Source organism: Enhydra lutris, unplaced genomic scaffold (genome assembly GCF_002288905.1).
Source record: "Enhydra lutris kenyoni isolate GAN:26980312 unplaced genomic scaffold, ASM228890v2 scaffoldscaffold1, whole genome shotgun sequence".
Taxonomy (NCBI): domain Eukaryota; kingdom Metazoa; phylum Chordata; class Mammalia; order Carnivora; family Mustelidae; genus Enhydra; species Enhydra lutris.
The window spans coordinates 11,576,063-11,589,171 of record NW_019154085.1 but is presented as its reverse complement, the minus strand read 5'-3'; the positions used below and the strand labels follow the sequence as shown (position 1 = coordinate 11,589,171).

The 13,109-nt window shown below is 39.3% G+C and overlaps 1 protein-coding gene across 1 annotated transcript in view; it reads left to right on the top strand.

Moving 5' to 3' along the window:
• The first annotated feature begins 2,033 nt into the window (after window positions 1-2,033).
• LOC111144313 (SATB homeobox 2) overlaps window positions 2,034-13,109 on the top strand; it is a 180,328-nt gene continuing 169,252 nt past the window's right edge. Inside the window, exon 1 of the mRNA XM_022498554.1 lies at window positions 2,034-2,253. Coding sequence (XP_022354262.1) covers window positions 2,085-2,253 — 169 coding nt within the window. The 5' untranslated portion in view covers window positions 2,034-2,084. The remainder of the gene's footprint in view (window positions 2,254-13,109) is intronic.

The window sequence follows — 13,109 nt, the reverse complement described above, 5'->3', positions numbered from 1 at the left end:
AGAGACTTCCCCTACCCCCACCCCAAATTATTATTTTGAAGGCGCTAGATCTGGGGACGGAAAGGGGGAGGGGGAGAAATCGGAAACCGAGGACAACCCAAAAGGACTCACTTTGCCTGATGACTCAACGCAACTAATAATCATCTCCCTCTCAGTGTATCTCTCTCTGCGGCTTGTCAGTGAGTCCGGCTCTGGCTGCTGGCGGCGGCGGCCGAGAGGGGAGAGGCTGGAGGTGACAGCTTGGGCAGCCGCCGCGTTTCTTCCCGCGCGCGGTCTCGGGTCCCTGCGCCTTCTCGGCTCTCGGTGACACCGGCCCTAAGGCTCCGGCCGCGCCTCCTCGCGAACTAGCAGACCCGCGAAGCGGCAGCACCGGTCCGCCTCGGCCTCCTCCCAGTCCTCAGCCCTTTCTCTCCAGAACGGGTCTCCTTCCCGAAGGTGTGAAAAGGCTTTTTCAGTCTCCTTCTCTCTTTTCCCCTCCTCCGCCGTCTCCTCCCCCGCTCGCTCGGGTGCCCCTTTGGAGGAACCCTCCTTTCCCTCTCCTCCTCCTCCTCCCCCCCCCCCCCCCCCCATCATCATCATCATAACAACCATCTCTGCACTAGAAGACATCCTGACCCAGGACCTTAAACGTTAGGACCTGGGAAAGAGGAAAAGGGGAAGGAGTAAAGAGGAAAGAAGACTAGGAGAACACCGCAAGGCAAAGCACCAGAAACTTTCCACCCTGGATTCTCTACTTTTGCTCCATGGACAGAGCCTCAGCCAGCCAAGTTACAGACAGACCGTGAGCAGTAAGTACGCAGGGCGAGGACTCCCACGCCAAGCTCGGGAGTTCGGGGAAGCCCCGGGTCCGGCTAAGTTCCCTCCCGGCAGCTCTCGCCCTCTCGGACAGCGCGGCGGAGGGAGTGCGGGCGGAATTTTCGGCCGCAGCCCTCCCGCTCCGTCCGTGCATCTCTCGCGTCTCTCCTCTCACCTCCCCTCTGCCACCCCCACCTCGTCTCCTCGACACGCGGCTCCTCTCCTGGCGAGAGCGCCCGCGAGGATTCCTAGCGCACTTTGCAGTGCAGGGTTCCTGCTTCTCGGGGATGGCAGTGGCAATGCGAGTGCCGTCTCATCAGGTGTTTCCTCCTCTTCCGCCGCCCCCCAAAAATCCAGGGGTGCCGAGACCCGCGGGTTCCTGGAGGAGCGCGCTGCCAGCCAAGAGACCCAGAGGAAAACTTTTTGGAGAAATTTTTAAATTGGGGTTCATCGGCTGCTCCTTGACCTAATAATTTAAATGCTTTTTGCTTCTGTTTTATGCTGGAGAGCTTTTTAAAAACCACTTAAGATCGGAAGAACAGGAGGACGTTCCAAAATAATAACGATTGTAGCCCCCGCCATTGCGGCGAAGGTGATTACGGAGAGTATTCTGGTGAATACCTCGAAACGTTTTTGGACGCTCATTAGTGCGGAGTTGGGGTTGGTTTTGTGCAAAGTGTGTTTGTGTCTCAAGACTTGCTCGGTAGAGGTAAAAGCGGGGATTCAAGGAGTCCTTACGCCAGGCCTTTGGCTCCTGCCCCGCCATTCAATACAGTACATTCCTCATGTGGTTAATTCGGTTTCTCACGGACTTGGGTACATCCCCCACTCCCTCCTCGAGTGGGTGACATGTCTTTTTATGAAGTTCACTTCTTCCGCAACCCTGACCCCAACACGGCGAGGCTGTCTCCTCCGAGGTCGGCTTATGCCAACCCTGTCCCAATGAATGGGCCACTTCTGGGCGCCCCTGGGCGCTGGCCTGCTGGCCGTCGCCGAGTGCTGACTCCTGGAGAAGGACTGGGCAGTGTCGCAGCTCCTCGAGCTTCCTTGGGGCCGCCCAGTGTAAGGTGGGGACCCGCTTCCCGGCTCGGGCCCCTCAGGCAGCGTGGGAGGAAGTTTGTGTGGCTGTGGTGCAGCGCTCTGCCACTGGCCTGAACGTCTATCACGTGTGTGAGCGGTTTTCCCTCTTTTTTCTCCCTCCCCCTTCCCTACCCCCCGCCCCCTCCCTAGGTCCCTGCGCGTTTTATTGCGACCTGCCGGTGGGAACTTTGTCTCCGAGTCGGAGCAGCATGGAGCGGCGGAGCGAGAGCCCGTGTCTGCGGGACAGCCCCGACCGGCGGAGCGGCAGCCCCGACGTCAAGGGGCCTCCCCCGGTGAAGGTGGCCCGGCTGGAGCAGAACGGCAGCCCCATGGGAGCCCGCGGGAGGCCCAACGGCGCCGTGGCCAAGGCCGTGGGAGGTAACAGCCCGGAGCGGGGAGGCGCGCGCAGCCCCGCGGCCCGGCGATAATGGCCCGGGTGTCAGGGTTCAGGTTGATTAGGCGCTGTCGCGGTGTAGGATTACAGGAAGTGAATTCCAGGTTGCCAAATAATGCCCCCGTCGCCTCTCATCTGCAACTGGTAGCTTCATCTAGAGTTAAAACAAGAAAGTGGTTTACCCAGAGGGTGGCATTTTTTGGGCACTTTGCCACTGTGTGCTGAGGTGTTGGCAGGTTTATGTCACAGCCAGCTAACTGTTTCTAGATTTTCCTAGAGAGCTTTTTAGTGATTTAACTCTTTTGCTTTGCCTCAGAGTGTCTGTTGTAGAGATGAAGTTTAGGTGCGATCGCTTTTGTGGACTAGTTTCTAATGCACGGGAGCAAGAGTGTTGGTGTTACTTTGTCGTTAGGACAGTGCTTCGAGATAAATTAGTAACAACTGGGAATATTTCCTGCCACATTGCAAGTGGGAAATAAGGAATCATTATGAATCTGTCAGGCCCTTAGAGGTTTTAAGGTCACCGTTTTCTATGAATTTTAAAGTCATATGCGTTTGTAACTTTGTTACATGTGTGTCATAGCACAACAGGTAAAAATAGCAAAGTGGTCTTAATGGCTACATGCTGGTTTACCTTCCCAAGAATTTAATATTATTTAAAGAAAAGCTTTTGTAGATTTTACTATTTAGACACCACTTCCCTTTAAAGTGATTAGGGAAAAAATTTTACAAAATAAAGATACATAATGTAAACATTATTAAAATATTTTGAGGCTTATGCCATTTGCTTGGTTGTTTTCTACATATAAAATGCACAATTCGACATGGCATTCAGTTTTTTGTGTTTGAGATCAATCATTAGTATAAATCTTTTTTTTACTTTTAGAGGTTTTTTTCCCCCCTAATATTTTCAGCAGTAGCTAATTTAACATAATTCTTTATATTGGCCTGCCTGAAATGATGCAAAACCATGGCAAAACTTAATGATAAGCTCCAACCCCATGTTCTAAATAGCCATAGTATGTATTTCAAAGTACAGACTTAAGTCTAAATGTCTGTGCCCTTTTAAAGAGTTAAAACAGACGTTTTATAAAATAACATGTTTCTATTTTTACTTGGTCTGCTATTATTATTTCTTCATGGTCGACATTCAGAATGGTTTGCCTTAGTTCCTTATCTTACTCCTCTCCCTCCAGAAATACTCATTCTCACAATTTTTAAAGCTTTAAAAAATTATTTGGTTATACAGTGTGGCTTACATATCTTTTAAGATATCATGGACTTAAAGATAGACTTTAATGAAGCAAAAGAAAACTTGATAGTGCAACCCACTTTCTAAAAGTGGTATTATGTGTTATCTTGACAGCAGAACAATAACTTCAGACTTCTTGTAACATCTTTAAGTGTCTGCATATATGAAAGAGAAATATATAGCAAATATGATAGAAGCAAGTGTAAGGTGGTATAAGCGCTGATACTATTTGATTGAAAAACTGGGAAATCTTTGGAGGAGATGTGTTCTCCAAGTGGCCTTATGCGCATAGAAAAAAACTTGGACTTGAAATTTTGGTTTCTTTCTGAAGACCTACTAAAATCCACTAAATTACATTTCAGAACGTAATTGTTAACAACTGTGATTTCTTAAAACAAGTGTTTTTTTTTTGTTTTTTCCGTATAGCATATCAATTTCGTTGACCAGGGATACCTTTTCCGTAAAATAGTGGTTACGTTTCTTATTTTCTGAGACTATGATTTACATTTGACCACTTATTATAAATTTGACATAAAGCAAAATTAAGTCTTCAGGAAGAATAATGGGTTTGTTTCAACAAGCTTCTTTAGTCATTTTTTCTGAACTTTAATTTAGTAATATCAAAGGTCTTATTAGTTGCTTTCCAAACTGAAAATAGATGTCATTAGTTTGTCTCAATAAGTACTATGTATAATACTTAATAATAAAGTGGTTAAAAGAGTTTACATGTGGTGGGTTTTAAAATATTTTTTTAAAGGAGGATTTTGGTCTATATAGCACAATAGATTATTTGGAATGATTTTAATTTAGAAAACTTTATAACAACTTAGAACATAATATTTTGATAGTGTAAAGTTTTTCATTGAATGTTAATATTGGTTTTGGGGTTTAAGTTTATATAGTTTCCTAATGTACCTTGAGATGGAAATAATTCCATTTCTTTATAACTTTTAATAATGTGTATAGGTTAGAGAAAAGCAAAGCCTTTTACAAAATACACTTTTTAAATTTTAAAAGAATGTTTAAAATACATTTCTAGTTAGCAGTTCTTTGTAATTGAAAGATTTTTTTGGAACATAGAGTAAATATAAAATAGATTATATTTCTCTCCCCTCCTTTCTTTCTCTAAGTTTCTTTATAAAGCAATATAATAAGCATAGACAACTACAAAACATTTATAACTATCATTTATTGCCATTTTCAGATATATTATAATCTTGTCAGTGTTGTAAAAATGGTTATAATAATTTATGTTTTAAAAATAGAGCTTGAAATTTGGGAGGGTGTATTCGTTAATCTTTAGTGATGCTTTTTCTTAAAAGCTTTCCCCCTAAAAATAGGGAAGATCATTAAGTTAATTGGTTGCCCAATAACATGGCAATTTATCTTACTATTTTTGATAAGCAGTGAGGGGAATAAATGTTTCTAAATACATTGGTTGCAATAGTAAATTCTGCTTCCATTATTTCACATTTTTAGAGAGATAGTTTGGTATGTTTTTGATGAGAATGTGTTAAGAAAAAAAAGAAATTATTTTAGTGTCTGGATTTAACTAGTTGAGATGGTAGATACACTATCACAGTCTTCAAGGTTGCGTTTTAATAGGGGACTTAAAAGTTAGTGCGTTGTTTATAATGTGGTTAGCTTTAGAAAACAATTAGAAAGTAGATCAGTTGTGCTTTGTCTTTACAACACTTTTCTCAGATGTTTTTGTTCTTATCTAAGTAGTGTGTTTTAAAGCATGTGTGTAATAAAATAAGTGCTCAGATGTGTATGACAGTCAGCTTTTATAGAAGGTCCCCAGGAAAAAAAAAAAAAGGCTAATATCTCTTTAAAAAACATATGAAGGCTGGGAGAGAGTTTAGAGCAAGCAAGAGCACGGTGGTGTTGACAGCTTTATATCCCTGCTGGGTAACATTCACTTACTAGAATTGGCGTCCCCTCTCAGCTAGTAATTCACTCCATAAGGATTTTGAGAAAGGATGATTAATGGTGGGGAAATTTATATTTGTGAAATTGTTGATTAAAACTTACAGATCTATTTGAAGATTTAGAAAAAGAGAAGATTATTAAAGATGACGAAAATAAGAATCAGATGATCCCTTTTACCACCATTAACAGAAGTACCTAAAATGTTCTGCTGTGTGTGATGCTTCAGCCACAAAACGTACACCCTAAAATGAAAGTAATGCCAGTCAAGTTTCCAGAGGAAGCAAGGCATTCTGCTTTCCTCCTGGACTGCTGAAAGGCTCTGGCCAGTTGTGCTTTAACAGCAATAAATTATTGTGCTTCATTCATTGTTAACACAAGCATTTTCATTTTTAAATGTTTGGCTTAAAGAAGAACTTTCAGACAGCTTTATTTAAACTGAATGAACAGCGCTTGAGTATACCAGATGGTGTATTTGCTGATGGGAGGCATTAAACATCAGAAATCTTTTTGATATTTTTCATTTTCCTATGAATTTTGATAATTTTTTGGTGTTAAATGTTCTATATTTTAGGAGAAAATGTTTGAAAACTGGGAATATCTTTTAGGGATATTTGCTGTTTTTGAAAAAAGTTTGCTTTTTTTTTTTTTTAAGAATTTGTTTTTAAAATAATGATTCAATTTTGTTGAGAAATTGCCTGTTAAAGTTATCTTATAAACTAGTTGACCCAAAGTAGGCCTATTCTTCTTGCTAATAGGCAGCCCTTTGAAGAACATAACTGTCTTGTTAGAAGGGGAAAAAAAATCATTATGCAATACACACTGATGTATTCAAATAGGGAAGCAAATGTGATCACGATTGTTGGGCAGGGCCTCATTTAGAGCTGAACATTGTCTACAACAACAGTTAGTTTAATTGTCTACATGTGGAACATTTCCTTTTAGATTAAAAGAAATACAGTCAGGTCAGGTGCAGTCACCATATTAGCAGTTGTAGGGAGACATTTTACTTTTTGAAAGGAGTGCAGATATGAAAGAGTAATCATATTGACATATTAAAATGTATAAAATGCTTGGAAATTTAGAAACATATTGTCAACCTGGGTAAAATGACAAAAACTCATTAAATTCATTTTAGCCAAGGATGAACCCCACCATACTTATAGGGAGGACTCAATGTTATTATTTCAAAAGAGAAAAGTTTGTGTTTCTCTTTTACATTCTTTCTTTCTTTTAAAGGTTTAAGATCTTTTAAATAGAATGAACTTAGGCTTTGGGGTCATCCAACAATCTAGCATGTCCTCTGTAGTTTTGCTGAGGTAGAAAAATAGCCCTTCTCTAAAGTGTTTTTTAGTCCTTGGCCTGTTATTAAAATAAAGATATACTTGGTTAAAAAAAATATATGCAATGGAACATACACATTAAACAGAACATAGGGTATCCGCCCCTCAAAGTCCTGAGCATAATTTGATGTTTCAAGTAATTTTGGAAGCCTTGTGTTCCATCAACAGAAACCCACTGACCATTATATATTCAAGATCATCTGCAGTGAAATGTGTGTGTATGTGTGTTGGAATACATAGATGTCCCTTCAGGCATCTGTTTTTTAACCCCTGTAGAAAATAAGCAATATAATCCTTTCCCAGGGGGTTGTGACTAGTACAATCAGTCTATATATCTTAGATATGTTGTATATATATATTATTATATTTTTTAAAGATGTAGGGATATGAATTCGAGTTATTTTAAGAGTATGGAAGTCAGTTTTATTCTAGGCAAGACAGGGTAATTATTTGGTATATCTGATAAGCTGTCAAGTTCGGTGGTTCTACTTCAATAGTTTAAAACCTTTATTTATTTTTTTTTTAAAGAGAATTCAGTGTGGAGACTTTATGCATATATAAAAAAGACATTAACAGGGCTAGATGAATTCCAAATTGTATTATTTTTTGAGGTCTTTTTAGAGTGTTTAGGTTTCTGCTGAGATAAAAATGATCCATTTCTTCACCATTAAAAAAGTTTCTTATAATTAATAATCTCACATTAGGTGCATAAAATATGTTCATAATTTGTCTTATTTCAGAAAGCCAAACTTTATCCTACATAGCCTGTAAATTAATAAAAAGTCCTTTATATTCTCTTATCTAATAAGTAGGCTTTTTAAAAAACCTATGTAACTAAGGTGTGGTAGCAGTACTTTTTGTTATCATCCTTATATGAATGCTGAGGTACAGTGGCATTTTGGAACATATTTAAAGATGGAGCATTTGACAAAAGTTGTATGTGTAACAGTTTGTCAGTGAAAAGTGACAAGTGGGAAATGACAAATGAAATGTTGGCATCATCGCTCTTTATTTTGATAAAAATGTCTCAATTTGCAGTGATATAATACTGTTTCATATTATTTCATGAGTTGTGTGAGATGCATAAGGGGAATTTAGATTTTGTGAACGGAAAATTAGCAGCCCAAACTCTTTTCAGAAGCTTTGGCAGTACCGTCCCCCCCACCCCCAAGAATAAGAACAGCAGTGAAATATTGGATCTAACCCATACATTTTAACTCATTATTTTGGAAGAAAGAAAGAAAGAAGGAAGGAAGGAAGGAAGGAAAGAAAGAAAGAAAGAAGTGAAAATAGTTTCAAGTAGAAGACCTTTATGCTTAGCTCGAAAAATGAAGAGAGTTTGCCTTTTAGCTTCCATTCTTTTCTTTATAGTGATTTTAAAATGAGTGATTTCCCTCTGCTGACTTTGATTATGTGGGGCCTTTCTCACTTCCAATCACCACTGCTGTCCAGCATTAATTTAGGGTGCCAGTAAAGAGAGTTGTGAATTCCTTTTATTTTAAAGTGCGATAGAGGTTTGAAAATGTCTATGTGTTAAAAATGGATTTTTATATACAAAGGATTCATCATCCTACTACTTACGGGTAATGTGATAGATATTTCAAAGTCCAAGTAGACGGCCCTGAGTGGAATTGAGGTATGAGTTAAAACAAAAGCCAGTTGAGTACTTACAGATTTCCAAAAAAGCACAGACGTAGCCTCTAGAGTGTGTTCTTTTCCATTTTCTGAAGTCACATTGGTTCCCTTATTGACAGTGATCAGCCAAACATTTATTTTCTTCTTTTACATGAAATAAGCCCTATGAGCACCTCACACTACGCAGTGTTTATGTAAAAATGTTCCATGCTGGAGTTTTCCAAAGCAAGGAACTCTATCTGTGTAATTTTTTTGTTTTCAATTAGCAGGATTGTTTTGCTGTTTAGTAGCAAGTGATTTTAAAATTGTGGCAAAATCAGTATAATGAAGTGAAAGACTACATCAGAAATGGTCTTCTACAACTTGTATCTTTTCTTCTCATTTGCAAAGTTTTACTTATTATAGATTTTTTGAGAACTAGGTAAAAATGACCTAATATAGAATAAATGTGCCTTAGATATATAATTATGGCAGTGGGGTTTATGGGATGTATTTTTTCCATTTTTCATTGATGTATGTACCTTTAAAACTTTAAAAATAAACTAGTGAATATTGTAGTTACTAGTTTGGCAAATGCTTAAAATGAAAAAAAAGTTTTAATAGAAATTTTAAGAATTTGAACCTTGCAATAAAGTTATCAGCAAATTATGGCAGCCGTGTTGTAGTAAGAATGTTCCTTATTTGTGGTTATGACACATTAGGAAAACTCTGGGGGAACTAGATTTCCATTTTAGTTGCTCACGGTATAAGGCAAATTTGGCTCTTTCCTTAACTAGTTGTCTTATCATTGGACTGGAGTTCTGTCTTAGCACAGAGGGTTATTAAGTGATAGCATTTAACGTAACAACAGAAATTAAAAAGTTCAGGGGAAACACTGCAAGCTACTACTTAAAAAAAGTAGGCATTTCGTACCACAGTAACTGGTGCCCACTGATGGTGGCACAGTTACTGAAATGTGCCCAGCAGCACATTTCACAAAAGAGATATCTTTTTCTTTCTTCAAAAGAGTTTTTTTTTTTAACTTGTTTTTGTATTTGGTTAGAAAGCAAGTGTATCAGTTCTTTTATAACTGAATATGATTGATTTTCAAATTTCTTGATTATTCCCCATATTAAAATCACATATTTTTATTGCATTTGTTCCAGTTATTTGTATGTATGAGGAAAAGCAAAATTCGTAGCTTATTAGGAAAAAGCATTCCTATCAAAACTCCTTAAATGGCAGTGTTTTCAAAATATTATATTTTTTTGGTTAACAGAACAAGAACTTCTTTTATCATAGGGGCGCCTGGGTGGCTCAGTGGGTTAAGCCGCTGCCTTCGGCTCAGGTCATGATCTCAGAGTTCTGGGATTGAGCCCCGCATCGGGCTCTCTGCTCAGCGGGGAACCTGCTTCCTCCTCTCTCTCTGCCTGCCTCTCTGCCTGCTTGTGATCTCTCTGTCAAATAAATAAATAAAAATCTTAAAAAAAAAAAAAAAAAAGAACTTCTTTTATCATAATCCAAAGATGCTAACAGAGCAGCATGATAAATGTCTCTTTAAGTGTCGTAGTAAAAGAAAATGACTTGCCTTCTGAGGCAGTGGAGAGTTTATGTTGTTTTGGACCTATTTCCCAAGCAGTGATCGAAAACAGATTACAATAACAATTATACAGTCAGAAGATGCAATATCCATTTCTGCTTTAATTGAGTGAAAGAATAATAAAAACATCATTAAGAAAAATGAGGTGGACCTGTCACACAATGTACACATTTTTAGTCTTGGAGAGGATGCAGAATAACTGAAATGCTTTTCGCTTACTTTGTTGTGTTTATTAGCTAAAATCTGTTTTGGGGGAGAGACCATTTGGTTCTTGATCCTCCCTGGGAAGTTGGGAGAGGAGCCCCTGGGAGTTGGTTGCTCAGGAGACAATTAAAAGTGCTCATTGATTTTGTCTTCCTATGATGTTTGAGAAAGGAAATCAAATTTTCTTAAATTCTACCTCAGGTATAAATACCTCTTTTTTTTTTTTTTTTTTTAAACCTGTGTAAATGCAAGACAAAAGTAACACATATTTCTCTTACTATAAACTCTCCCGAGTAGAGGTTAGGTGTGATCCCTGGGCCTGCTGTTCTTTCTTCTCTGAAGTCATAACCAGGCTGAAGGGGGGAGAGAAAGTTGAAGGTGAATCATGAGCACCCTTATTTCTTCTCTGCACACATGGGGTTGGGGGAGTTTCCATGTGTGCTCCTCACTGACAGTCCCTCAGGTCACAGAGACTGTCACTTGGGATGCATAGGCTCTGGCCTCCCTTGGAAGCCACTGGAGCCATTATTAAATCCATAATCCTTTCCGCTGCTGAGCCTCCAGAACTCATTCCCCAGGAGTGGAGCTTTCAGCAACTTGGAGTGAGCCGGCCGGCAGCGGCCAAAATCAGTGGCTAGTTTTCTTTCACTCTGGGCTATATTTCTTACTCTGTCCATAGAAACTGTGAGCTCCTGGCCACTTTGATGACAGTGGAGCTAGCCAGCCGGTGGCCTTAATGCCTGCCTGTTGTGGGGATACGAAGCCACAAATAATGTTGGCCATCGGAACATTTGGAGCCCAAAGTTCGACTCTGTTGACAGAGTTAGAGAACAATATTTCTTTGATCTGTAGCTAAGAATTTTCTTGGGTTCAATATTTAAAAATCTTTCTGAGAATGGTAAAGCGAAAGGAAAAAGATAGGCAGTCAACGCTTACTGGCCGAGGCCTCGTAATCCCAGAACTGTCCCAAGGATAATCCCCGTTAGAGTGGAATTTATATCAAACAGCTCAAAAGCCTTTTTTTTTAAATAAGTTCAGAGAGTCTACTTAATAGCACCTTCATTAAAATACTTTTGTCAGCAAAGGGTTTTCAGTTTTAACATTTACATAACCTAACAGCAGTGACGAATGCCACGAGCTTTAAGGGTCTATTAGTGGTTCCGTTTTTTTCTGGACTTTATAATTTAAACCTAAACATTAATTCTGGGTGGAACTTGGCATAATGTCGTTTTGCCTTGGAGGGAATTTTTGTTGTACAATTAAAAAAAGTGTTTTTGTTTTTTTTTTCTTTTCATGCAGTCACCTTCTCCATGTCTCCCTTTCCCCAAGTAAATAGCAGTTAAATAGTCAGAGTCTTAAAAGGGCTTATTTAAATTAAGAGGGGAAAAAAAGGATTGATTATTTTAGGTGAATTTAACAATTTTCCATTAGTTCACGTTGTAAACTGGTGCTTTTGATATTAACAAGACCTGTGAGGCTGATAATGCAATGAAAATATTTTTCTTCTCTCTCTCATGTATGAAATTCATGTGGTAAAATTTTAAATAAAATCAAATTTGATGACCCACGAGACTTACAAATCAATTTCTTATCTTCTTTATTAGAAGGTGAGAGATAAAAAAATTATTTTACATCACCTGAAATTATAACCTTGATCAGAGGGAAGGAAGTTGGAATTTATTATTTAAATAATAAAGTGACAGTACCCCAGAAGTATTTTGGAAAATTAAGAATGATCTTTTCTGTATGTTAATACTATGTTGGAGTTGAAATATTATGCAGATATGTGATTACAAGTTAATTGTGAAATTAAAAACAAGTGAGGAAACCAGCCCTGCACTGGCGAATTGTCCTCCTCTGAAAACCAGAAGGCATTCCAAACACTAGTGAGGGTGCATGTGGGGAGAAAAGTGCTCAAGGAGCAGAGTGGAGCTAGGCCAGGGTACTCATGAGGCTTTGTGCAGTGTTCAGCTTCTCAGTCTCTGTTCAGACAAGATTTTGTGCTATAGGGGTGGCAGGTGTAGTATTAGACTTAACACGCTTTATTATTGAGGGGGTATAAGGGGGTATAAGAAGAGCATATTATTCTCTCAAAGTAAGTTATACACATTTAAGACCCAAGTAAAGGTACTTTACAAGAGTAACTAAGGTGACCTCCCCCCCTTTTTTTCCCCCTTTTCAAATGAATCTCCAGGTAACATTCAGCAAGACTCACTCTATTTACAGGCACGTTCATATAGTAAGTTTGAGCCTTAAGCACATTTTTATAGCTAACTTATAAACCCCCCAAAACTAGAGCGTACCATTGAAGGCCTGCCATTGCTGTCACAAATGGCCGTTAGCTCCCAGGAGACTTTGAGAATGAGAGCTGTGCGAAAATGCCACGACTTTGGTAATAACCATTGTTGCACGTGTATTTTTTTTGCCACCATGGCAAAACCGTGGGTGGGAGGGAGGCGACCTGCGTGTTCAGGGTTGATACTGTAAGCTCTCCCATGGAAATGTATAGAATTCCAATTAGCACAAGGTCAGGGTATAAATGTACCTCTTTTTTCACTGTTCCAAGTGGTTAGTGGAAAACAAGCTGCAAAGTAATTCCCTTGGCCCCCCAATAAAAAGACTTATAGCAGAATAATTCTCAGCCCCATAATGGGACTGTTGTAGGTTTGTGTTTGATATTTATAAAACTGAAATACAGTCCATGTACCCAAACTAAACATTTATTGTAAACACGTTAACTGCCAAGAGCTTATATTCTGTCAAACATAATTATATTGAAGATTGATGTATAGCTTGAAAGCAAGTTTGAGGGAGACAGTTCTCTTTACCCGAGGAAAACCTCGGAGGTGCAGCTCTCTTCTCTCTTTGATACAACTCACCAAGTCTTTCTTGCCGTCG